We start from the raw sequence: 26,162 nt of genomic DNA on the forward strand, positions 1-26,162 counted from the left end.
GGTGAACTTTAACTCCTTCTGAACTTCAAAACCATGAGCCTGTACAATACAAGACTAGACTGTGGACTCATTTCTGGAAAAGCAAATCTACTAATCCACAGTGAAGAAAATAGCGAAGCACAAGTGCCTGGTGAAAGCTGCTTGATACATGGAAGCTCTCGAATAATAAGTCGTAAGATTTTAATATTAATAAGGGGTTAAAGAAATTCTCAGATGTCATCCTGCACTTTTGCTTCAATATTTTCTTCACAGATTGCAGATTTGTTGCTTTTCCAACAAGGAGTCTACAGCCCAGTCTTGTTTTCCACAAGCGTGTGGTTTCGAGGTTCGGAAGAAGTTATAGGTCACCTAGATGAACAAAGCAAAAGTGCAGCAAAAGTTCAGGGTGACAGCTGCTTCATGCATAGTAGCTACTGAATCATAAGCTTTAAGATTTTAATATTAATAAGAGGTTGAAGAAATTTTCAGATGTCGAGTTCATCCATGCTTTCATGGCTTTGCAATTTGCAGTCTATATATAAAGTGTTAGCAAAGTCAAAGTAAAATATTCTGCTTAATAATTCTGTTCCTCAGATTCCACATTGTGGTTAGACTCTGTGGTAGAGCTTGTCTTTTCAGTAAATGGAAGTGAGAAAGCCTGGGTTATATGCAAGATACAGAAACTAATTTATTCTGCATAAAACTACATGTTACTATTTTATACAAAGAGTATTACTTTATTATAAAGCCATTTCTGCATAGTTGCCCATGTCACCAGTAAAGCTCTGTCGTTTCAATAGTATAGTAACAATCTAGTAATACTGTCCACACCTTTCTTCACTGCCACCGTCTGTTTCCCCAGATGAGGCATCATGCTCTCCTGAGCCGGCCGTGCTGGAGGGTCAGGGTAGCTTTAAGCTGGAGGGCTGGTGGCTCAGACTGCGACAGTTCCACGGCCTCATTGTCAAGAGGTTCCACTGCGCCAAGAGAAACACCAAAGGCCTGTTCTCCCAGATCCTGCTGCCTGCCTTCTTCGTCTGTGTGGCCATGACTGTCGCTCTGTCCGTGCCGGAGATAGGTGAGACTGAACAAGATGAGTTTAAACTTCATCGATCGGTGTTGTGAACACAGATTAAGTCGTAAACCCCTCCCACTATCAGCAGGTGTATTGGGTGTTTAATGTGCTGAATCCTGATAACGGTGTTATATTTCTGTATAACAGCCTCTGTTTTGCTTTTGTAGGTGACCTGCCTCCCCTCATTCTGTCACCATCTCAGTATCATAACTACACACAGCCCAGAGGAAACTTCATCCCCTATGCCAATGAGGACCGGTTGCAGTATAGGTGAGGCTCATTGTCACACCGTCTTAAGCTACGTTCCCATTACAGGGTTTAAGCAGATCTTTCTAAAATCTGTATGAATACAAAAAATGTGATTTTCTTAAGTCGAATTTGATCCTTTTGCCTGTGTGGGATAAATATCCAACATGTGGTCATGTGACCATAATGGGAACAGTTAGTGCAGGTCTTTTTTGTGCACATGTGTGTTTACATTTATGACAGATATGGACAGTTTACAACATAAATGTGAACCGTAAAGGTAGAAAGTTAAAAACAATCAAGGTTTTAATGTCAGCATAGTCAACTGAATCAAAACATTTACAAAAATTGCACCAGTGGTACTCAGTCCAAACAATAATGGTTATGTCATTATAATAAATTTTTGTATGCAAATTAAGGTCTTTAATTAAGGTCCTCCTGTAAAGCTAGTTTTTTGGAGAGCAAAGGTTTTGTTTAGGTTTTAGTAGACAGTGAGAATATATACATATATACATACATACATATATATATCAGGTATAACTATATAACTATAAATAATATTGCGACCACTTGTTTCCTTGTTTCTACGCTATTACTATATAAGTACACTTTGGAGTTCTACAGTTACAGACTGTAGTCCACCTGTTTCTCTGCATACATTGTTAGGCCCCTTTTACTTCAGTTCTTCAGTGGTCACATGGACCCTCACAGAGCAGGAACTATTTGGGTGGTGGATCATTCTCAGCACTGCAGTAACACTGATGTGGTGGTGGTGTGTTATTGTGTATGTTGTGCTGGTCTGAGTGGATCAGACACAGCGGTGCTGCTTGACTTTTTAAACACCTCAGTGTCACTGCTGGACTGAAAATAGTCCACCAACCAAAATATCCAGCCAACAGCGTCTTGTGGTCAGCGTCCGGTGACCACTGATGAAGGACTAGAGGATGACCAACACAAACTGTGCAGCAGCAGATGAGCTAGTATCTCTGACTTTACATCTACAAGGTGGACTGACAAGGTAGGAGTGTCTAATAGAGTGGACAGTGAGTGGACACAATATTTAAAAACTCCAGCAGCACTGCTGTGTCTGTCCACCATGCAACTACTACCTGCTCTGTGTGGGTCCATGGGGGCTCCTGACCATTGAAGAACAGGGTAAAAGGGCACTAGCAAAGTATCAGAGAAACAGATGGACTACAGTCTGTAACTGTAGAACTACAAAGTGCAGTTATACAGTAAGTGGAGCTGATAAAATGGACAATGAGCGTAGAAACAAGGAGGTGGTCATAATGTTATGCCTGATCGCTGCATATAACATAACATGAGCAATAATAAACATAACTCATGATATTCTTCCTGTATTCCTCTGTGCTGCTCCACCACCACTTGCCCCACTGCAGGAGCAAGCTGTCGCCAGATGCCAGCCCTCAGAAGATAATCAACACCCTGCGGCTGCCCTCAGGCGTGGGGGCCACATGTGTGCTGAAAACGCCCTTTAACAGCACTTTGGACCAGCTGGCCCAGACCCTCAACCCCTACGCCAACAACTCCAAAACACTGGCCGCCCGCTACTTTGACTCCATGTGCCTGGACTCCTTCACCCAAGGTGTCCCCCTGTCCAACTTTGTCCCCCCTCCCCCCTCTCCTGCACCCTCTGATGACCCAGAGCCACGCTTTGAAGATGGCATCTGGAACTACACAGCAACCCCACCCACCACTGTCCATGGTGAGGCTGACCACAGCAATTGTGATGTTCTACTTGGGGATGAACCTGCTAACTTCAATTTTTACAGTACAACTTTTACCTATTGAGGGTGTTTCTGGAGACCAGAATGATCTTTATAAAACATGGAAAAGATATTACATGTTATAGTAAACAAACACACTTTGCATATTTTAATGCATAATTACTGATTACTTGCTGAATGTAATATATTAGGCAAAAAACTAAGAACAAAGTGTGGCCTCTGCAAACACTATGGCCTATTTTATATTTTATGTTTTTGTTTTAATTTATTATTATTTGTTTTTATTTATATTTATTGTTTTAAATATTTGAATTCTTCTGACTATTTTTATTACAAAATTAGTACTTATTGTTAGAAAATCAACAAAACATGTCATGTGACCAGAGCTGTTCAAACTTTTGCATATTACTGTATGTAAACAGCCTTTCACCCACAGTCCATGTATGGAAATGATCTGTAAAAAAACAGCCCATTTTGAATTCATCATAGCTGTAACAATATACAACAAAAAAATAAGATGTGTGCCTTTTAAATAGCACATCAACCTGCTTCAGTGGCTAAACTCCCTGTATGGATGATGTGCATATACTACAGGGTCTTGCTTAGAACATTTAAAGCCATTAATGGCTTAGCTCTGGCATACTTTGCCGATCTCTTGATGCATTAAAACCCACCCAGACTACTTCACTCAGCTGAATCTAAATGCAAACATCTAGGATTACTAACAGCTCAGCTGGTGAAAAATTTCCGGAATAGTGTTAAGGAGATGTATTATTCCAGATCATGTTAAAAATGTAAGCTTGATAGATGCTTTTGAATGCGGATTAAAATATTTATTTAGACTAGCATATGTCTTATAGTTTGGGACTCTCTTTTCTTCCATGGTTTGTGATTTTACTGTAATTTTTTTTAATGTGATGTCCTTCCAGTGTTCCTGCTTAAAGCACATTGTGTTTATTATTATTATTATTATTATTATTATTATTATTACTGCAAGTATTCATATACTTGTTCCTGCAGAGATGGTGACGTCTCCTCCTCCGCTGCCTCTCTCTATCCGTGAGCCGGTACGCTGTATCTGCTCCATGCAGGGCACAGGCTTCTCCTGCCCCAGTGGAGTCGGAGGGCGACCACCTCTCATGAAGGTGGTCACTGGGGACATCCTGGTGGACATCACCGGCCGCAATGTGTCTGAATACCTCCTCTACACCTCTGACCGTCTGAGACTGCACAGGTGACATTTAATAACACAGGAAGTCACAGTGTTAAGTTGCTAAGCAGTTCCACTTAACCCAGATGTAGCGGATTAACCTAGACATGCTTGGTGCTTGTTTAGTTTTGCAGTGGATCTACAAGGCTATTATAGTGAGTACTGTTTTACTGTTATGCTGCAGATATGGAGGCATCACTGTTGGAAACATCCAGAAATCAGTTCCAGCATCCTTCGGGAGAAAGACGCCACCTATGGTGCGCAAAATAGCAGTCCGGCGATCGGCCCAGGTCAGAAAGAACACCTTTCTCTGCTTAGATGTTCTCTGAATGTCATGTCTGGTTTGATCCTCGGGGCGTTTATGCTTTCTCTTTTTCTGCACAGGTGTTATACAATAACAAAGGCTACCACAGCATGCCCACCTACCTGAATGTGCTCAACAATGCCATCCTGCGAGCCAACCTGCCCCTTAGCAAGGGCAACCCTGCAGCTTACGGTGAGATTCAAAGCTCACAGTGACTGTGTCACATGGCTAATTTCCTATCTGAGACCTCTGATCCAGCCCATGAAAAGAAATGTGAAAGCCTCTGCCAGGCTTCCCTCACTACAAAAATAGTAATAATAATATGTAATAGTACTTTAATCAAGCAAATTATTTGCCAATACTGTGAGAAAATTTTGTTTAATAAGATTTCTTAAAATAAGAAAAACATCTTGTGCTGTAAATAATAATCCTAAAATGTAATCCGTTTAAGGTAGTGGTCACTAACCCTGATCCTCAAGATCTACTTTTCTGCAGATTCTAGTTCCAACCACAATGAACCACACGTGCTCCAGCTGGATCACATGTACTAGCATTAGATGAGGAGCGGTCAGCATGTTTGACTCAGGTTGGAACTGAACTCGGAATGTAGATCTCCATTCTAATTTGGTCTGATGTTATAAGGATGTCATATGGATTAGAGACGTACACCTTACATGTTTACATGTGTATCAACTTCAGTTTGGCCTCATGTATATGTATATGTATGTATGTAACAGCTTATTCTCACTCATGTAATTACACAAGGGTAATAACATAAATCTAATTACATTTGTAATCAGACTGGAACAGCAGTTTTTTAGAAGTTTTATTTTTTTCCAGCAGTAAACTGAAGTATGTAATAACATACATGAAGATATTGCTTACACTGTATCTGCCAGCTTTGCTAATATTTAACTAGTATTTATATTGCTGGTGCTGTGACACTGTAACCAGTTTCAGCTTTAAACCATTCTGTATGTATATGTGACAGAACAGCAGACGTCCCCTTATCCCCTTAACATGTAACTTTTATGGCATTAGGTAAATGTGTTGCATTACCTGCATAACAGAGTACCTGCATAACAGCTACACTAGAACTGTCCACTTATTTTAAGTGTAACCTTACACTACAGGAAGGTTCCTGTGTGGAAGTCACACTTGTGCAATTACATGAAAACTGAAGTTGTAACACATGTGTAATTACATAGGCTGTACTGCTGTAATCCATCTGTAACGTTGCCTAAATCATCAGTAGTTACAGTGTTGTTGCGTATGTTATTAATGTGTGACTACACAGTTACTAGAGACACTTAATATAAAGTGGGAGCACATTTTCACATTTAAACTGTAATTATTATTTTTCAGACATAGCTTAGCAACTTGAGATAGAAATGGAAAGTTTGTGAATAAACTTTAAATTGGTTTAGTGGTTGCTAATTTGTTGCTAGACCATGCTGTGGTGTCCCAGGTGGTTGCTAAAGCATTGCTAGGGCATTGCTGTGGTATTCCAGGTGGCTGCTAATATGTATGTATATACTGTATGAATGTCAGTATGTATGTGAGCCTGTATGCAATGTCTTTGAAGGGCTGGGTAAAAGATTCCCTTTCGGGACATCTGTTAGATTTCAGTTCTTATCAACATTTCGTCATTTATTTCTTATGAGAAAAACTGCATTTAAACGAGAGCTCTATGAAAAGTCGTATGTGCGATTGATCCCAAAAGCGGAGGCGTACAAGCTCAGCCGAAATTCTGGAGTCAAATTGAAATCATTGTCTGTGGTAATTAACCATGTGCTACAGGTGTAGCAGATAGAGATTACATTGAAAAGTACTGGTGTAAACAGTAAACATACAATTTAAGGGTCCAAAGGTTTTTGTTATTTTTGTTCATTATGGTGTGTGCATTTGTGTTCAGGTATCACAGTGACCAATCATCCCATGAACAGGACCAGTGCCAGCCTTTCTCTGGACTATCTGTAAGGATGCTCATTTGCTTTTCAGCATATGTTTTGCTTCCTTTCTCTCTCTCTCTCTCTTAGCCCTAGTCTAATATCTGCGCTCTCTCTCTCTCTCTCTCTCTCTCTCTCTCGCTCTCTCCCCTTTCTTCCGCAGGCTCCAGGGCACCGATGTGGTCATCGCTATCTTCATCATTGTTGCCATGTCTTTTGTTCCAGCCAGCTTTGTGGTCTTTCTGGTGGCTGAGAAATCCACTAAGGCCAAGCACCTGCAGTTTGTCAGCGGATGTGACCCCGTCATTTACTGGCTGGCCAACTACATATGGGACATGGTGAGGTCATCGTGGAGGACTGAAATGTGTTGCTGTTCACACAAAAAGAGCCTGAGGGCTGTGCACACAGTGTACTGCTGAGTCTAAATAGGTTCTCCCTCTCTCTCTCTCTCTCTCTCTCTCTCTCTCTCGCTCTCTCTCTCTCTCTCTCTCTCCCTCTCTCTCTCTCTCGCTCTCTCTCTCTCTCTCTCCCTTTCTCTCTCTCTCTCTCGCTCTCTCTCTCTCTCTCTCCCTTTCTCTCTCTCTCTCTCTCTCTCTCTCTCTCTCTCTCTGTAGCTCAATTACCTGGTTCCGGCCACATGCTGCATTCTCATTCTGTTTGTGTTCGACCTTCCTGCATACACGTCGCCCAAAAACTTCCCGGCGGTGCTCGCTCTGTTCCTGCTCTATGGGTACACTCACACACTGCAGAAAAATACACTAATGAATCAGAAGCACAATGAAGGAGGAAATAAGGATAAAAACTATAACATTCTTATGTGGACATATCAAGCATCAGCCAAGACATGTTGGCCAAAACTACTGACTACTGCCTGAGCCATTTGTTACTGTAAACAGTATAAGCAGACGCTTAAAGGGAAATTCATTCCTTCCTTTTTTCCACATAATTCAATCATTGAGCTTTAAATAAAGCCAATCAGAAAACTGCATAGAAACTAAAGTATATACATATTTTAGAGAGCCTCTAATGTCTCTACAAACACAGTTATAGCCATTTTATTTTTTTAGTGTTGATAATGGTAAAAAGTGGTAAATCCATAAAAAAAAAGGTTTTCTTTGGGTAATATATTGCTTTAGAACGCCCTGGACATGCCTTTCTGCCAGGAATGTATTGTGTTTCAGAGGTGTTAAACGCTTCAGGCTTCTGGTTCCTATCACCACCACTGTGAACAATTCTGACTGTTTCTCTAGAACCGAGCGTTTCACATCAAACCACTCTGAATAACCTTCTTTACATCTTAACTATTTAAATATGCATGAATTGAAATGCCCCTATAAATGCATGCTATAAATGTTCATTACATTTTAGCTACCTTTAGCTATGTAGCTCCAGAACTAAAGCAGCAAATTCCAGACACCAAATGTATCTGCGCTGATTGACTACATTTGTAGTAAAAGTTGTGTACATTTGCATTTCAAGCTCAACACTATCTTTAATAAATGTTTTTTTTTAATTATATCTGCTGCATAATTTTTATTTGGTGTACTGCATAGTAATGGATTCTCCTCATTATAATTATTTAGAAAGGCCATTTGGCACCTTTTAGTATTTGTTCCAGTATAATCAAGGTTTCTATTGCGGTACTGTTCCTACAGCTGGTCTATAACCCCCATCATGTATCCAGCCTCATTCTGGTTCGAGGTGCCCAGTACTGCCTACGTTTTCCTCATCGTCATAAACCTCTTCATAGGAATCACAGCCACCGTGGCTACTTTCCTCCTGCAGCTGTTTGAACATGACAAGGTACAACACAGGGAGATAATTATTATCTTAATTGATCTGGGTGGAAGTGAAAGAGGCACTTGTTTCATTTTAATTGGGGTGTTATTTTCCTCTTCTAGGATCTGAAGCTGGTGAACAGCTATCTGAAGTCGTGTTTCCTCATCTTTCCTAATTATAACCTGGGTCACGGGCTGATGGAGATGGCCTACAATGAATACATTAATGAGTACTATGCTAAGATAGGTAAGTTCGTGCAGTGTTGGACATGGAGAGTTCTAAGCTGCTCTTTGTGGCCCTCTAATGGTCGTATCTTTGTGTGGCGCGCAGGTCAGTTTGATAAGGTGAAGTCTCCGTTTGAGTGGGACATTGTGACCCGTGGACTGGTGGCTATGACCATAGAGGGATTTGTGGGCTTTCTTATCACTATTCTGTGCCAGTACAACTTCCTCAGAAAACCTCAGTGAGTATGTGTGTGTCAGTGGTAGTGGGCACTAGTGTTGTCACAATACCAGAATTTTGACCAGAAACAAAACTATGGCACAAAATTAAAAGTAGGGATGCACAGTGTTATCAGAGTCATATCGACATGGGCAGATTACCTGCCCATATCTACAAATTTGACTGATATTTCAAACAGATATTTGATGATGCATGCTTGGTACTTTAAAAGAGCAGAATGTCCAGGTGACACTGGTCTACTGTGTTACACTCTGCATTTTATTCTCTATACTGCATTTGTACCCATCTACAAATAAATGTTACAGTTATATGTAGTGCTAATCCCTAATTTCTACATTTTCTCTCTCTGGGTGGGGAGGATGGCCCCCCTTCTCCTCCTCCTCCTGTTAGCTGATGTAACAGATCAGGCGGGTGGCACTTTCCTCTGTGCGCTTTCGGCTGTCCCGTGATGTTACATGAGCAGCAGTTCGAAAAAAAGCAGTTTTTGGTTTCTCAGGTCTTGGAGGAAGCCTGTGTTAGCCTTCACCCTCCTAGCATTGGTAGCATTGTGTGATTGAGGGAGTCCTAAGTAGCGGGTGGAATTGGCGATGACTAAACTGGGGAGAAAATTGGGTAAAAAAAAAAAAACTCTAGTGGCGAACTGAGACTATTATAGTGTGGCCTTCCGTTTGGGTCGTAATTGTCAAAACTGAAAATGAAGAAATAAAATATGAACATATTTTGGCTGTTCTAGATTATACAAACACATGCTTTATCTGAAGCTTATAACAGACACATTAGCATATCACTGCTGTCAGAACAAAACCTTGCATCTCCAAAATGGTAACTTTACAGGAGAAAGAAAAAACATACCTTTTAATGTAAGTCAATGGAACCAGAAGTTTTTCCAAATCATTTTCAGTCATTTCTTTTGGTCCATTGATTATGAAATTTACACGTCGTGTGAAGGGCAACAGGTATATTCACATTGTCAAAAACTGAAAAACAACAAAAATGGAGGTACTAGGTACGTAGGTGGTTTTCATCTAACAGCAGTGACATTTTTTTACCCTGTAGAAGTTTCACAGTGACTCAATCGTACACACACACACACACACACACACACACTTTCTAAGCCGCTTATCCCTCAGGGTTGCGAGGGGGGTTTGCTGGAGCCTATCCCAACTGTCATTGGGCAGAAGGTGTGACTCAATCAGACCCCTGGAATTGAGCTGCTACTCTTTTATATTTCTAACAAGTGATTGAAACCTGGTTAGACTGTCACTCGTACTCACAATTACTGATGTGTCTAGGGCTTCCAGAAGGCCCAGAGTGACATTATTTCTCCTGAAAGTGGCTCCATCCATTGCAAATCAAAATGTGACTGGTTGATTCCACTGCCAGTTCCTAATTATGGTAGTGGTTAATCTGATAATAAACTTTTAATATATTGTGCAACACTAGTGGTCATAGTGACCTCTTCAGACTGATGATAAACAGACTGAAAGAGCACTCAGTCCTATTTTCTCTCTATAGGAGAGTGCCTGTGAACAGTCAGCCCATTGAAGATGATGATATTGATGTAGCTCGTGAAAGACGAAGAGTGCTGAGAGGAGATGCTGACAATGACATGCTGAAGATTGAAAATCTCACTAAGGTCAGATCTTGAACTGCTGTTGTGGCTGTGTGTGTTTTTTTAGCTACAGTATTGACAGTAATAAACTACAGAATAACCAAAATGATTAAAAGCACCCACCTTTCCATTTGTAGGTGTATAAGTCTCGTAAGATGGGGCGTATCCTGGCAGTGGACCGCTTATGTCTAGGCGTCCGTCCTGGGGAGTGTTTTGGGCTGCTGGGGGTCAACGGGGCAGGAAAGACCACCACTTTCAAAATGTTGACTGGAGACGAAAGCACCACAGGAGGAGAGGCCTTCATCGGAGGACACAGGTATCAGTTATCCAAACATGGTTTGACACACATGCACTGCCATCAAAAGCTTGGAATCAATGCTGTCAGAAATATTAAGCCAATTTGGTTTGAGGTAAATGTATAAAATGATTCTAGTATGTTAGTCTTACAGGAAACTGCTGAGAATTTTGAGAAGAAGTTTTTGATAAGATCCTAAAATGATTGAGATGAATGACTAAGATAAATCATCAATGAGATGAATTAAGTTACATTTAATAACTTTGTTGTTCCCAAAATACTGAAATATTGAATAAATCATCTAAATATTTTGGTGTCTGGTTTATAATATTTAAATGTACACTCTCTCTCTCTCTCTCCCTTTCTCTCTCCCTCTCTCTCTCCCTCTCTCTCTCTCTCTCTCTCAATCTCTCAATCTCTCTCTCTCTCCCTCTATCCCTCCCTCTCTCTCTCCCTCTCTCTCCCCCCTCTCTTTCTCTCCCCCCCCCCCTCTTTCTCTCTCTCTCTCTCTCTCTCTCTCTCAATCTCTCCCTCTCTCTCCCCCTCTCTCTTTCTCTCTCCCCCCCCCTCTCTCTCTCCCCCTCTCTCCCTCTCACTCTCTCAATCCCTCTCTCTCTCTCTCTCTGGGCAGTATTCTGAAGGAATTGTTGCGTGTGCAGCAGAGCATTGGCTACTGTCCTCAGTTTGACGCTCTTTTTGAGGACCTGACAGCGCGAGAGCACCTAGAGCTGTACACACGCCTCCGGGGGATACCCTGGAAGGATGAGGAGCGGGTAAAACACACACACACACACACACACACACACACACACACACACACAATCATCTGTGAAGACATTCCCTCTCACAGCCTCACATCTATTTTGTGGTCTTGGTTAAATGACCTGCTAAAAGGAGAGGACAGTAACTGCCCCTATTACCTTTTCTATTCCATTCAAATTCACATTCAGCTTTTTTAAATTCAGAGAGCTGGCCAGTTCTGCCTTCTTGGGCTCTGTAGGGCACACATTCGTGGCTCTGTTTGAATTTGATGCACTCAAAAAAAATCAATAAACATAATTTAATTAGCCACACATTTCTGTTCAAGCAAGTAGAATAGAGTCAGCATATACAGACTGTGTTACCTCCACGTAAAATTCAGTAGTGGTTAATATGTCGACATGTTTCCAGTTTGTAAGTCAAACATCCCCTTTGGTTTATTATTTCAGTGTAGGGCGCAGCACTCGCAGCACTCAGCAGCTCTGCTATTACTGCGGCCAGCTCTTAAACTACTTTAAGCCCAGTCATAATGACATAATGACACCATTTTCACAACTATTCCCACTTTCCCTGTAACGCCATCACGTTTACATCCCCTCTGCTCCTGTTCATCGCTCATTTACCTGCCCTCCCCATCTCTGCTTCTTTCCCTTTCTCTCTCCCTCTCTCTCTCTCTCTTTCTATCTCTGTTTGTCTACATCTCTCTACCCCTCTCCCAACTCACCACTCTTCTCTTTCTCTTGCATCTCTCGCTCTCAGGTGGTGCAGTGGGCTCTGGAAAAGCTCGAGTTGTCTAAATATGCCGATAAGCCAGCGGGCACTTACAGCGGAGGGAACAAGCGCAAGCTCTCCACAGCCATTGCGCTGATCGGATACCCCTCTCTGATTTTCCTGGTTAGAGCTCATTATCCATGTTCACTATAAGTATTTGTAACTGGTTGGATTGATTACATGGGAATTTCAGAGATTCCACCAATATTTTTTTGTGAACAGAACCATTCAGAATGGTTCATGCTCCATTCTAGAGAGGGCATTGTTCACAGTGGTGATGATAGGAACCAGATGTCAGAAGGGTTTAATGCCTCTGAGAGATCCTCACAGAAAATGATTACACAGAATGGTTATGAATTCGCTGCCTGATGTCTGAGATATTGTTTTACAACAATTTGGAGAAGGTTTTAGCCTAAAATCCGTTCATCGTGGAGAGTTACATGCAGTGTTCCAGGTTCCTGTCACCACTATTATAAAGAAATTTAGAATCCACAAGTTTCTCTACAGTGTACCATCTTACTTCAAACTGCTCTGAATGATTTTAAGTCTCAGTGGATGAAGTTCTAACCCTATTATGTCCTTTGTTGCAGGATGAGCCCACCACAGGCATGGACCCCAAGGCCCGCCGTTTCTTATGGAACCTCATTCTTGATATCATCAAGACGGGACGGTCGGTGGTGCTGACATCACACAGGTGATAAAACAGCTGGTGCCGCATGTTGTTATTTTGTAGTTCACCACTGGCCTTTGATGAGCCTAAATCATTTATCTATGGGAAAAATGAATAGGGTTTTGGACCCTGTTTCCGGAGCCAGTACATTTTGTCCTACAGACATTTTCCCCCAAATATCATTGTCATTTAAATTACAAGGTTGTGAAGTAGTCAAAATAGGAATGTTGCTACATACAGCCTGTGTGTTTATTTGGCATTAATTCAGTTCAGCGCACAGGAGTGTTGGCTTGCTTGTTCATATTTTGACTACTGATGGACGAAACTTATCAGCTTTACAATATTTTTGTTAACCATAGGTTGGAATTTTTGAAAACACCATTAATTTTCCGAACAGACAAATTCAACTACTGAATAAAATGAATTACTAATTTGATTCACTAGTGGCAATGCAATTTAGGTCAAGACTAGGCTTAATCCATGTCTGAGAAACCAGCCTAAATCCTTTTTTGTCTATGGGGAAAATTACTGGTTAGGGTTGAACTGAATTAATGTCAAAGAGATCCATAAGCTGTATGTAGCAACATTTTTATTTTGACTACTTCAGCACCTCATAATTCAAATGGCAATCATACTTGGGGGGAAAATGTCTGTAGGACAGAAAAATGCATAAGTGACGAAGTTGATTAAGTTTTCAGATATTTGGATGTCCATCAATAGATTTTGAACAGTGGGCAAAAAGCAGTTAACTAGTAAATTATCATTGCTGGCAACCAAAACAATCAGCTTTCTTTTAGGTTGCATCAGAAATTGATGTAGAACATGCAGATTAACACATAGATAGTTCATTCAAGAAATGACCCCTGTATTTTAGTCTCAGAATGAACCAGAAATTTACAATAAATAAATCACAAAAGTATTTTCGTAGGAATGAGACACCAGTACATGGAATTGGTTTCTGAACATGTCACCTTTTTCTCTGCTCATGAGGTGATAAAGATGACAGAAGTCTCTAGTTTGACTCTGACGTTTGGTAACACTGGACAGGATCACAGACCCAGATTAAAAGAGTAAACTAGACTAAAAAGGCATTTAAATCATATATCACCATTAATGTTACTATTTAGTCCTAGACTAGCTTAATCAGTGTGTTGGTGTTGTCAAGTTTGCTTCTTTTAACATATTAAAGTGCTTGTTTTTTTCTCAGTATGGAAGAGTGCGAGGCGCTGTGCACTAGGCTGGGGATCATGGTTAATGGCAGGTTTAAGTGTTTGGGCAGCATTCAGCATCTCAAGAACAGGTGAGAACATCTCAAGAACAGGTGCTCACTCAAGTTCAAAAATGATTCATTTCCCAAGCTCACGGTTTTCTGTTCTCCACATCAAAGATATTCACCCTCATCAAACCAGCTGAAAATGTATCCTCATTCCACAGGTTTGGGGACGGCTACATGATCACAGTGCGCACTAAGACTACAGCTAGTGTGAAGGAAGTGATCCGATTCTTCAACAGGAACTTCCCAGAGGCTATTTTGAAGGTTTGCTTTATTCAACCTTGGGCACTTGCTTTGCCCTCACTTTAAAGTACTTTACTAAACAGACATATTGCCATCAGGAGTGGAAAAAGCTTGAGAAATTGTACTTTAGTGCTGTACTTGAGTGCTGTTTTGGAAGATTTGTACTTTCAAGTATTGTTGAAATCGAATACTTTTATTTTTACTTAGTTATATGTCAAAAAGGTAAAAGATACTTTTTACTCCTCACATTTTTTGTATTTAAAGCATATGTCACAAATTACAAACACCAGGAGATTTTTTCTCAGTCGGTTAAGTTGCTTTTGTAAGGGCTGGCTCCAGGGCTGCAGCACTCCCAGCCACCAGATGGAGATGATACACACCTCCCAGGTCCAGTCCAGCTTAACACCCTACACCTGGGCAGAAGGCTTCGTAATTGCAGAGAAGAAGATACACATTGCTGTGTCTTTGGCTCATTATGAGCCAACAGAAACAGCTGGTAATTTTGGTAAGAGGGCTGGGAGTTTTGCACTCCCCCTCACCTTTCGAGTTTCTCCAGCCTCCTCTCAAGATTACCTTCTCTGCTCTCAAAAAAAAAACAAAAGAAAGAAACAAAAAACCAAACAAAAAACCTTTCTTTTCTGTTTTGCTTTTGTTGGGTCGTTTGTATGTTTGCAGTTACTTCATTGTCTCTCGACATCTGAGAAAGCCAGTTTTCTCTTGGCATCCTTTGTTCTTTTATCCCACCAGACAAAAACGGGTGGGTTTACAAATTCGGATAGCTTTTCGGGCAATCCCATGTAAGGGTGCTCCTTTAAGTAGTCTTCACCACGGTGTAGCAGTAGAGCACCAAAAGGGCATGGGTTCAATCCACGGACTCATCAGGTGATAAAGTTCTTTAGTCAGCTCATCCATCTGCTGTAGATAAGCTTGGCACTTGGGTCCTGTGTCCCTAAAACCTGTTGTGGCTTACCTGGTTGGCCCTGGAGTATAGCTCAGACACCTCCTCTGTCTAGTGAGCCATCCACTGTTACACCGTTGCATTTTTTCATATATAAAAACTATATTTCAATACTTTTTAACTTTCACGCAAGTATGTTTTTGGCTCCATTCCTCTGCTTTTAACTAAGTAAGATTTTGATATAACACCTCGGGACCAAACTAAACATGTTGCTGTCAAAAGAACTTTTGTGTATCTATGTTTTTCATTTATACACCGTTTAGAAATGCCAGTTGCAACTTATGTCAAAATTTCATGATGAAAGGACCATTAGAATTGGTCCAAAATGACTAAAAAATAATTGATTTCACTCAGTGAAAGTTAGTTTTTTCCTTTTCATATAAAGTTACTATTTGGAGATACGAGGTTTTGTTCATACAGCGACAACACGCACAAAAGGTTTATTAGGGGTAGAAAATGCATCTTATCTGAAAGAAGCAATTCAGACGTTTTAATAGAATCTAGTGAAGTATGCACTTTTTTCCTCCAACAATTAAAAAAGTGGTTTATTTTCAAATATAAAAATCCAAAAGTAACTTGGTGTATCAAATCAGTCAAATCAATTTACATACACATACAATATGGACATAGTATACGCTAGTCCTACACTATTCCAATGTACAGTTTTTGTGATCAATAATTTATTAACAAGCAAACGCAAAGAACACAAGAACTATGTTCCAAAAGCCCAGGACACGCCCATAGAGCTCCCCACAGCAGACATAGTACGGAGTCAATCATCACTAGACATCAAAGTGGCAACACCAGTGACGACAGCAGTGATGGTCAGTGACACACCCACACAAGAGGAAAAGACATATAAACAAATAAATACTTAAATATATAAATGAATATATAAACCAATAAACTCAGTATACTGAACTTTCCACCCTCATATCAGTTACCAAAGGTTGCTATGCTCTCATAACGTTTAACAGTTCTTTCTCAGTGTTTGACCAGGACACAGCTGTTCTTATTTTGGCCTTATTTATTCCGGCTGTCATACATTCCGAAAGAGAATGTGCAGTTTTTTTTTGGAACAGTAACTCACGTTATGAATTGAAAGCTATGTATGTACAGCTTTACACATTTCCATATACACAATTTGTGAGTCCGGTAGATAAATGGTTGTGGTTGGTATAGCGTAGTGGTTAACACCTCTGCCTTCTACGCTGTAGACTAGGGCTCAATCCCCCACCTGGGCACAAAAGCGTCAGCCAAATGCCATAAATGTAAATGAGATGCAGGGTACACAGGGTAAAGAGTATTGATTATACATATACCAGATTAAGCAAGACTTGGATAAAACATGTACAAGATGTAAGTCTATATGTGCAGGTATAGATTTGCTGTCCTGAGAGTATATTTTCAAAATTCACAATCAATAAGTATCACGCCAAAATAAATGAGTGCAGTTTGAGATTTGATTGCACTGAATCATCTTCTAAAGAACTCCGATTGAATTGTTATAAGGTAAAACATGTACAACCAGTGTTTCTGTTTCCTCTCTTCTCAGGAGAGACACCACACCAAGATCCAGTACCAGCTGAAGTCAGAGCGCATTTCTCTGGCTCAGGTCTTCAGTAAGATGGAGCAGGTGGTGGAGGTGCTGAGCATCGAGGATTACTCAGTGAGCCAAACTACTCTCGACAACGTGAGTGTTCAACAACTACTGCATTCAGACTTATTAATGAGAGTCAACAGACTTTTTCCTAGCTTTATAAAAGTTTTACATGTTTTCTTTTAAAGACGTTTGCCCAGCGACCAGCGTTTACACAGGATGGAAACTTTTCATCTCCTCCCTTTTTTCTTTCTCAGGTTTTTGTGAACTTTGCCAAAAAGCAAAGCGACAACCTGGAACAACAGGAGAGTTCGCCCTCTAGTGGGGGTCAGTCGCCACTGCAGCGTCTGCTGAGCATCCTGCGACCCAGACCAGCTAATACAGAACTAAGCGCTCTGGTCAGCGAGGAGCCAGAGGAGCTGGAGAGTGATGATGATGAAGGACTCATCAGCTTTGAGGAAGAGAGGGTAAGACTACTGAATGTAGAGCTACAAATTATGTTTCATTTACATGCACTACAGACCAAGTACAGAAGCAAGGATGGACTTTATTAAAGTTTAAGAAATGTTATTTTGCCAACAACCCACTGTTGGTTACGAACTGCTCCAATGACCATTCTCAACCAATTATAAAGTTAACACAGGTTATCAAACCTTCAGGAGCATCTGAATGTGAGAATTTGGTGGATCTGATTAAGGCTCAAATAAAGAATATGCTTACTGCAAACATAAATCAAAACCTTTAATCGAAAGCTCCCTTGAATTTTTTATTTATTTTTTTACCCCTGAGGTTCACTTAACATTTGTGGTGTCATGTACCAAAAACCTTTTTACATGACCAGTTTTCGATCTTTCTTAATCCCTTAAAATTAAACACGCTGTATTTCATTACTATGCATTTAAAGGAATAGTTTGGCAAAGTATTTTATGCTTTTTACACTACAGCTTTACTCTTCCCCAAGATGTAATTGATCGGCCAAAACATGTTTGGTGTCCAAATATTTGCTTTTTTAGTTTAGTGCTGAAGCTCCAATGCTAACATACACCAGGACTCAATAGTCACCCAAATGACCCAATTGTAAAAATGCATCCCTAAAACTTTCGTCAAACTGCTGAAATCGACTCTGAGCCTTCATAAAGGTCACACAGATTTGTTGGTGTTTCAGGACACAGTATGGCTTACTGTGAACTACAATCCTGAACAAAACTTCAGTGCTACACGCAGCCACTTCTGACAAAATCAGGGCTTGTATTCACAAAGCAGGACTGATCTTGGATCAGATCCTGCTGTATTTATGATGATCATTGTCATAAATACTTATTATAGAACAGCACTTCTACTCCTGATGAGTTTTGTGAATATAGACCCTGTTCTCTAAATTGGCCACCTGTAGTTTTAGTCATTTTTGTAGTTCCTTCTTCCAGGCCTTATGAAGAGATGCAATTTTTCTAGTTTTGCACTTCAACAGCAGACCTTGTACAGAGCCCTGCTAAACACCGCCAATAAAAGTTGTGCTTTATGGTGTCCTATTCGAACGCTATAGCCACCTGTTAATGTATCAGCTGCAAGCTAACACACAAGCCGCAAGCTAACATGCTAGGGTTAGATGGTTAGGGTTAGGATGTGATGTACTGCAATACATTGTATTGTTACATTCCCATGAGACATGAATGACAGACTCATTTTTTTTCCTTCTTGTCTTTAGGTGCAGTTATCCTTTAACACAGATACACTCTGCTGAAGCAGCACCTAAAGTGACAGAGAACGGTAACAAACAAAGCCTCAAGTAAAGACCAGCCTGACCAGCGAGAGACATTCCTGAGCTGAGCAAAAGGTCCTTCTACCAGGCCTTATGAAGAGAGGTGCAGTTTTTCTAGTTTTGCACTGCAACAGAGGACCTAGTACAGAGCCCTGCTGAACACCGCCAGTACAAAGATGTGTTTCAGTGGAAGGCACGAATACTCAGTGCCTGTGAGTTACAACAAGATACCAGATCAGAGTAAACTGATGTGGTGCACAGGATAAGAGACTCAGAGAAAGCCCTGGATAAGGCCTGCCCACTGCTATAAAGAACGCTTGAAGTTTTGTTGTAATTGTGTTTTGATTTTAGACTGAAGCCTGCTGGATGGGATTAAAAGAGAATGTATTTGTTGAATGGACACTTGGTCAGATTTGAGTTGTTTTTTTTGTTTGTTTTTTTTTTTTTTACATAGAAGTAAAAGGACTAAGAGATACTGGATTTAATTACATGTTCATGCTGTTCTGAACTAGTGCTTTACAGCTGTTGATGTCATGAGGTAACATATCATCCCCTATAAGGTACGACCATTTTGGGTTCCGCCTTTGTACCATGTTATTTTTATGACACGGTTTTGTTTATTTTTCAGTTGAAACCCTGATGTGACTACGTCTTTTTGTAAAGTTGGACCTAATCTTTGTTAATGTCGAACCTGCCTTGAAAGCATGCTATAGAGTCAAGCCTGTGGTATGTCCTATATTTTTCTGTTGTCTGTACATGGAAGAATGATTTATTTTCCCTACTGAGATGTTTTGAAGACATGTGATTCTTGTGAACTGTCAAAGAATGCTGACGTACAAATGCACCTTTAAAGGGGCCGAGATTAGGTATGAAATGATTTTTATATGGCCTTCAGTCGAATTGGTCAGAACCAGCCCTGAAAGAGAGGTCACAATGTTTAAGACGATTGACCACATAGTGAATGTAAATGGCATGAAAATGTTTTGCACAGATTGGTGCCTCCTGATCAATGGGGTGTTTTTTCCTATTTAAGAGACGAATGGAGCACTTTCTATACTTTCGACGGATTCTATAATTACGGGCTACGGAAAGTTGTGTTTATCCTCACTTTTAGGTAACGTGTTAAAAAAAACTGCATTGGGCAGATGCAAGCTCCTATGCGAGATGTCAATGTACAGTAAATGTTTGAAATAACTGTTTCGCCATCACTGTGAAGCCAAAGGTGAACTTTTGAGTCACTATTTAAAAAAACAAAAAAACAAAACAAACATAGATTTCAGGACCTTATCAGGAGCTTACAGGTTTTTTCTTGTTTTGTTCAGGAGCCCAACTGGGACGTGTTTGTGATTATTTGATAATTCTTCTCTGTAATTAATTTTAGCAAATTTACTGTAAAAAGTGTCCTAAAAGTGAGATGTTTTTTTTTTTCCTCCAATGGTTTGAAATAATTTGAACAGATGTCCTGACCTGTCTGGGATCGTATTTGCTGTAAGTTCTATTTGATCCGTGCTATAGTGTATTGACAGTCTTAAACGCTGTTCAGTGTGTGGCTCATGCCGTGCTTTATGATTTTTAGCTTCTAAAGATGGTTTGTGGTCTTCAAAACTAAGACAGAAAGAGATCATAGCTTGTGAATACAATGTTCTCTAGTTTCCCAGCATATGAGGAAGAAAGGACTTGCTAGAAGTGAGTGAAGGTGGCCCCCAGAGCAACTTGTTTTATTTTTGTCCATGTGAAATGACCAAAGGGAAAATCAAGCATATTTTTAGATGTACGAGCTATATATGAGTTTGCTATTCACAATTTGTTTTGTATATTAGAAGAGTCAGGTGTTCAGATCCATTGATTAATCACACTTCAGGGCACTGCAACTTGCATCTAACAGCAGAACTAAAGCATATTGATGTTAGGGTCAAAGACACCAGCAACCAATGAGCTTGACTGCATATCAGAGAAAAGTGCACTGAATTTATTTGGAAGATGGGTTAAGAGAAGAATTGGTTTTTAATGTGTGAGCAAGTGCTTTAGAACATCACTTACATGTACTTAAGTACTTAGACATGCATATAGTTATTTGTTTATAGTTTCTTTTTTCATGCATTGCAACTTCATTTGAATCCCTGTTCAAATGAATCCCCTCGTAACAGACTGACTTGACTTTTAAGCTTGTTTCTGATTGTTTCCATACTCTTGTGATGAGGTGTTCAGGTGTTTTTAATATGAACTGGAAAAAAAAAATAAAATAAAATCATTGAATTGTGTTGGTTTGGAATATTTGGATGTGTTTTATGCTGCACCAAAACATGGAGAGTGTAACTATTTCAATTAAACAATTCATATATATATATATATATATATATATATATATATATATATAAATATAATGGATATACATATACATCTATATGGATATACATCTATGGAACACTGTACTGAAATTTTAAAAGCCCTCATCACTTCTGAGGGTCTCATTTGCCATCCTTTGTGGAAAATATAGTCAACACATTTACATGCACTTGGGTCATCAGATAACGGATACTCAATGTCCATATGAGTCACTCAATAATTAGATTTCTGCTTTCCGACCTGGTGTTTTCTCATTACCACATTGCCGAAGTTCTTGTAAACGAATTATTGGCGAGATCTGAATACTCTGCAGTTATCGGATGGTTATCTACATGTAAATATACTCCTAGCATCTTGGTGCATCCGTTCAGAGTAAAGTGGGCAGAGAGGGGTGGGGCTTAAGCTCGGCTCACACCCACACTCAAATGACTGGGCATTTCTTCTGAAACTGTTAATGAATTCTAAGGGTTTGCAAATTTTCTAATAAAATAACAAAATATCAAATTGTACTGAGTCTTGACACTAGAACAGAAAACTGCATGTGTATTGTTACAGGCCTAATATACACCGTAAATGACCGTAAATAAATAGTATTCAGAGGTCTGCCTTGCAAGACTAATAACAGGAGCTGTGGTTTAACCTCTTATTCTCCAGAGTCAAACTAGAAGCAGGATACTGTTACCTAATCCTAATGCAGAAATGTGGGATTTGTCAGAATACAGGCAGAAAAATGGCTGCAAGTGCTCCAATTACATGATGGGCTACTGCACATTGCACAGCTGTTCAGATGTGCTCTACAAGATGAGTAATGTGATTGGTTGATGAGATTCAAACTATTCAAACCCTCTCCTGTTTATAATCCACCTGTGCTCTTATGAAGACAAATAGCACTCCTGTGCCCTCACATTACACAGCAGTGAAGATGGCACCCCTCACCATATAAACAGACTGATTTCAGAATATTTTTAAAAAATAATGTTTATTTAGATATATAGTTAAAATGTTTAAATCATGCTTGCTTCATAATTGGAATATTCCCAAAAAGATGTAGTTCATAATCAGTCCATAGTGTTAATGTTATGTATTGGTTAAAAATAGTATAGTAATAGTTAGGAGTAACTGCAGTGACAGTGTTGGTGGGTTAAAACTGGGACATTCATGTCAAGTAATTATTAGCTTCAGGAGATTCATGTGCGCTGACCCTATGCGTCATCTCCATCGTCAAAATCTACTCCTGTAGCAGGCCGCTTTCTGCAAAAACAACCAAAATGGACAATAAGTGATCCTGTACCAACTCTTATTATGAAATTGGCTACTATTTGTGGCCATATTCAGCATATTGTCACCTTCTTGTTCCTGGGTTGATGAGTGAATCCCCTGGAAGGCGTTTCCTTACAGCTATTGCTGGGCCGTTGCTCTGGTTCCTAGGCTCAAATCCTAAAACAGAAAGCTACTGTTCTCTTATGTGCTTAAACATGGCTAAGCAGGACAAAAACCATAGTATTAATTGGGTCCATATTCTATATTTTTCTAATTTATTACATTTTTTATACCTGCAGTCTTTTCATGACATTTACACACAAAAAAACTTGGTACACAAACCCACACAGCTCCTCACTAGATGATCATCAATGTTCATTTTCACCAGAAATGTCCTACAATGTACCCTGTAGCCCTGCCTAGTGTTAATTAACCTATATTTGCATATAGGTTGAAAAAGAAAAAGCAAAGTGTGAAATGAAAAGTAAATCTCCAGCAGGTGAAGCTGATGTTCGTTTCGACACTTAAAGCGCATCCACGCCAAAAACTGAATCATAAACTGTCACTTTGCTGTTAATTTATCCATTTTGCATTTTCAGCTGATTGCTATGAAAAAGAAAAGTAACATTCATTTTTGACCTTAGTTTTGACATGTATTATGCATTTCATGAAGAAAAGGCAAAGCCAAGTTAAAGCTTTCTTTTTTTTCTCTGAGTTTTTCCATTTTAGATATGGGCCACGACATACCAGAATAACAACTAAAATGAAATGACAAATATCTATTTATATATATCTAGTTATACATTTTTTATTTATGTTACAAATGGCTCCTGCTTATGTAAAAAATGATATTGGTTTTTGGCAATTTTGGCAGGATATTTGTGCAGGTGTTTGGCAAAACAAATGTAAAAAAGAGGTTTTCATTTACATTTTGTCTTAATTTTAAATGTCTTTTTTGGTCAGATTTGCCTCCCATATATAAACAACCTCAGTTCTGATTGGTTCAAGTATTGCGCCTCATTCAAAAAGCAGTGTGAGCTCCTTAACTTCAACACAAAGGGCAGCCTGAACTGCTGGAGGCTGAACAGGCAGATGTATGAAATAAATGCCTGATGTTTGTGACATCACAAAGACAATGAGCAGAAAATTAGCTTTTTTCACAGCTACGTTTCCATACGGGGCCGGTATGGACCGGGGAGCACAAACTATGCTGTAAGACCTTAACAATTTTTAGATGTTGTATCAAAATATTCAAAAACTGTGAGGAATATTCAATTTTGCACAATATTGGCCCTTTAATTGTACAAGTCTAAATCAGTATATAAAGGCAATGTCATTACATACCAGTGCTCTTCTTCTGTGGGTTCTTGAAAGGGCTTGATAAAGATGTGGCTCCTATTATTTGGGCACAAAAGCAACATATCAAAGCTTTAAATCAGAAAATACCGCTACAGCAATATGGCCAGCTTTTGTTTACCTGTGTTGTCCTCCTGAGTCAAGCTGTCCGCCATTTTAAAGAGCAGATCTTTGAGCTCTATCCTTCCCTCATAATCTGCCAGTTTTGAGAGAGACAAACTCAGGTCTGCAGGTTCAGAGCCTAGGTGAAGCACAGCACCATCCTCCTGCATGGAGACGAATGCACTGCCACTCCTGCAAGCACCCCTGTCGCCAAGACACAAAAGGACATCAGAGCAGCATCAGGATAAAAGCACTCGTCAGTACACTAAGACTAATGTATTGGCGCTATTTTTCAGTAAAACAGATAGCCTTACTTAAGTTTCAGAGCATAATCCTCTGTAGACTTCAAAGAAAACTTCTTCTTCTGTAAAGAAATAACCAGGATTACTCTCTGCACTGAGGGTGGGGGACACGGCAAACATAAGGTACTCGGGCACATGTTTACAATGTACAGTATTTATGATGATATTAGTTATTATGATATTAGCTGTCAAACTGGTCACACCGGCAGCATCGACCTGAGCTTAACAACAACACTACAGTTCGTTACTGACCAGCCTGATCACCCAGCACTCTACACACTGAGCTCCACCAGCTCAGAGGACTGTGCACTTCATCTCTGACTGAGCCTTATTTCTAGTATATTTATATATTTATACTGTTACTGTTTATTTAAGATGTTACCTGAACATTATGCTGCTACTCTCTACCTGCACTGTACACTTTATACACAGATCACTGTTTACATCTCTTTATTACCAATAGTACTTCTGCATTTACTGTACTGTACTGCAATTCACCAGCACACTTCTGTCTATATACCTGATACACTTGAATATCTGACTGTGCACTAACTGTCTATACATCCAATACACCTAGAACACTTGCTTATGCACATCTAGTCTACGTTCGACACCTGTACCTACCGACTGCACATTTTGTCTGTCTTTCACTGTCTTTTGTCTTTGCACTGTTTACTATGCATCTTTTATTACTGCACTGGAAAAGTAGCCTGATAGTGTTTCGTTATACTGTACTACCCTGTATTGTATGATGACAATAAAGTTGGATAAAGTTGAATTGTATTGGCAAAATGCACCAGTAAAACAGCAGTACCACACTTAATAAACGTTTTTTAAAGAAATGTGAGACTTGTTATTTTTTCATTGTTTGTAAAATAGACAATTTCAACAGAAATATACACCATACAATGGTTGTTGTTGTTGTTTGCGTTTTCTTATAATAAGGCTTAATCTGTCTTTTACAATACATGGAGCTGTTCTGTGTTCTAGAAATACCAGACATCCATTTATCACAATAATGATACCATATCATCATGTTGCCCACCACTACTACACTCTTTTAAAGGGGAATTACACCAATTTTGCACATTTTCAGCATAATTCAGTCACTGACATTTAAACAAAGTTGTTCAGAGTGGTTTGATCTAAAATGGTTATGTGTAGAAAATGTTACTGTCTCAGAGTTCTGGTGGTGATAGGAAGAAGGGCCTGCACTGATAAAGCTTCTTAAATTAGGAGTGCTGATGGGTCTTTTCTTGTAAACAAAGACCACTAAATAAGACATGAAAATGACCTTAAATCTCCTAAATCAGCACTCCTACTCGAAAAAGCTTTGTGAGTATTTAAGAATTTAATACAACTGAAATATTACCATTTTATTTACTAAAGCCAAAACTGAGTTGACCTGCACATCTCCTGAGCTTTATATATAACGTTGATGGTTAAATAGTGATAAATCAGAGTTTTTGTTCAGGGCTACTGTCTTCTGCACTGTGAATTGATTTAAGATTTCTTTTAAACTAAAACCTTCTTAAAACTATTGTAAAGCAGTGTCTCAGACATCACGCAGTGCATTTAATAACTTTCTGTGAGGGAACTTTCAGAGGCAGAAAATTCTTCAGACAAAATTCTTCATTCACATCTAAACCAATTATTTCTGCACGAATTCTGAAAAACCGGTGGGATTCCCCTTTAATGCATGTTACAACCGGTAAGCGTGTGAGTGTCAATTTGAGGAACTTACAAGCTGGGACAGGCTTTCCTCTGAAAGATCTGCATTCCAAACATCCAAACCATTGCTCAGTCTACAAAAAATATGAAAATATTCTAATAACTAACGAGCAGCGACGAGCTGCAGTGTCAGTGACGGTCATCCTCACTGCTGACAGTCTGAGTGCTGGAACTGCCAGTTTCCACCACCAACTCACCCAATGCTCGTCCCTCCTGCCTTCTTCTGCGCGAAACAGACATATCTGGACTGGTCATTCTTGTCTATCAAGGTACAGAGGACATATTTGGGCTGAGAAACACTGGAAGCCATCGTAAAACAGCAGAAACACTAAAAAAAAAAAAAAAAACACAGAGACTTTTGTAAAAAGCGGAT

The 26,162-nt window shown here is 39.7% G+C and overlaps 2 protein-coding genes across 3 annotated transcripts in view; one reads left to right on the forward strand and one right to left on the reverse strand.

The window, feature by feature from the left end:
• The window catches only part of abca2 (ATP-binding cassette, sub-family A (ABC1), member 2), a 123,925-nt gene extending 102,961 nt beyond the window's left edge, over nt 1-20,964 (forward strand). For both annotated transcript variants that reach the window (XM_017691266.2, XM_017691267.2), the window contains 22 exons: nt 842-1,057; nt 1,222-1,324; nt 2,701-3,026; nt 4,069-4,282; nt 4,443-4,548; nt 4,643-4,754; nt 6,478-6,538; nt 6,675-6,849; nt 7,126-7,241; nt 8,167-8,314; nt 8,413-8,536; nt 8,621-8,753; nt 10,268-10,388; nt 10,502-10,680; nt 11,291-11,432; nt 12,178-12,312; nt 12,780-12,883; nt 14,067-14,159; nt 14,294-14,396; nt 16,889-17,026; nt 17,191-17,400; nt 18,639-20,964. In XM_017691266.2, the coding sequence (XP_017546755.1) occupies nt 842-1,057; nt 1,222-1,324; nt 2,701-3,026; nt 4,069-4,282; nt 4,443-4,548; nt 4,643-4,754; nt 6,478-6,538; nt 6,675-6,849; nt 7,126-7,241; nt 8,167-8,314; nt 8,413-8,536; nt 8,621-8,753; nt 10,268-10,388; nt 10,502-10,680; nt 11,291-11,432; nt 12,178-12,312; nt 12,780-12,883; nt 14,067-14,159; nt 14,294-14,396; nt 16,889-17,026; nt 17,191-17,400; nt 18,639-18,674 (3,095 nt within the window). In that variant the 3' untranslated portion in view covers nt 18,675-20,964. The remainder of the gene's footprint in view (nt 1-841; nt 1,058-1,221; nt 1,325-2,700; nt 3,027-4,068; nt 4,283-4,442; nt 4,549-4,642; nt 4,755-6,477; nt 6,539-6,674; nt 6,850-7,125; nt 7,242-8,166; nt 8,315-8,412; nt 8,537-8,620; nt 8,754-10,267; nt 10,389-10,501; nt 10,681-11,290; nt 11,433-12,177; nt 12,313-12,779; nt 12,884-14,066; nt 14,160-14,293; nt 14,397-16,888; nt 17,027-17,190; nt 17,401-18,638) is intronic.
• A 1,034-nt stretch (nt 20,965-21,998) lies between these two features.
• On the reverse strand, nt 21,999-26,158 carry paxx (PAXX non-homologous end joining factor). Its single transcript, XM_037531828.1, has 7 exons — nt 25,987-26,158; nt 25,803-25,863; nt 24,071-24,120; nt 23,776-23,960; nt 23,643-23,693; nt 22,385-22,475; nt 21,999-22,289 (listed from the first exon to the last, which is right to left on the reverse strand). The coding sequence occupies exons 1-7, from the start codon at nt 26,097-26,099 to the stop codon at nt 22,241-22,243; spliced, it is 600 nt and encodes a 199-aa protein (XP_037387725.1). The 5' UTR covers nt 26,100-26,158; the 3' UTR covers nt 21,999-22,240.
• Between the last annotated feature and the right edge of the window lie 4 nt (nt 26,159-26,162).

The sequence above is a fragment of the Pygocentrus nattereri genome, chromosome 20 (assembly GCF_015220715.1).
Source record: "Pygocentrus nattereri isolate fPygNat1 chromosome 20, fPygNat1.pri, whole genome shotgun sequence".
NCBI lineage: Eukaryota > Metazoa > Chordata > Actinopteri > Characiformes > Serrasalmidae > Pygocentrus > Pygocentrus nattereri.

Excerpts from the sequence above, each read along its gene's own strand:
- paxx (XM_037531828.1), bottom strand. The coding sequence starts at position 26,099 with ATGGCTTCCAGTGTTTCTCAGCCCAAATATGTCCTCTGTACCTTGATA. Across the intron at positions 23,694-23,775 it reads GACTCAGGAGGACAACACAG|GAGCCACATCTTTATCAAGC; the intron begins GTAAACAAAAGC and ends CCCAAATAATAG. Across the intron at positions 22,290-22,384 it reads ATCAACCCAGGAACAAGAAG|AAAGCGGCCTGCTACAGGAG; the intron begins GTGACAATATGC and ends TTGTTTTTGCAG.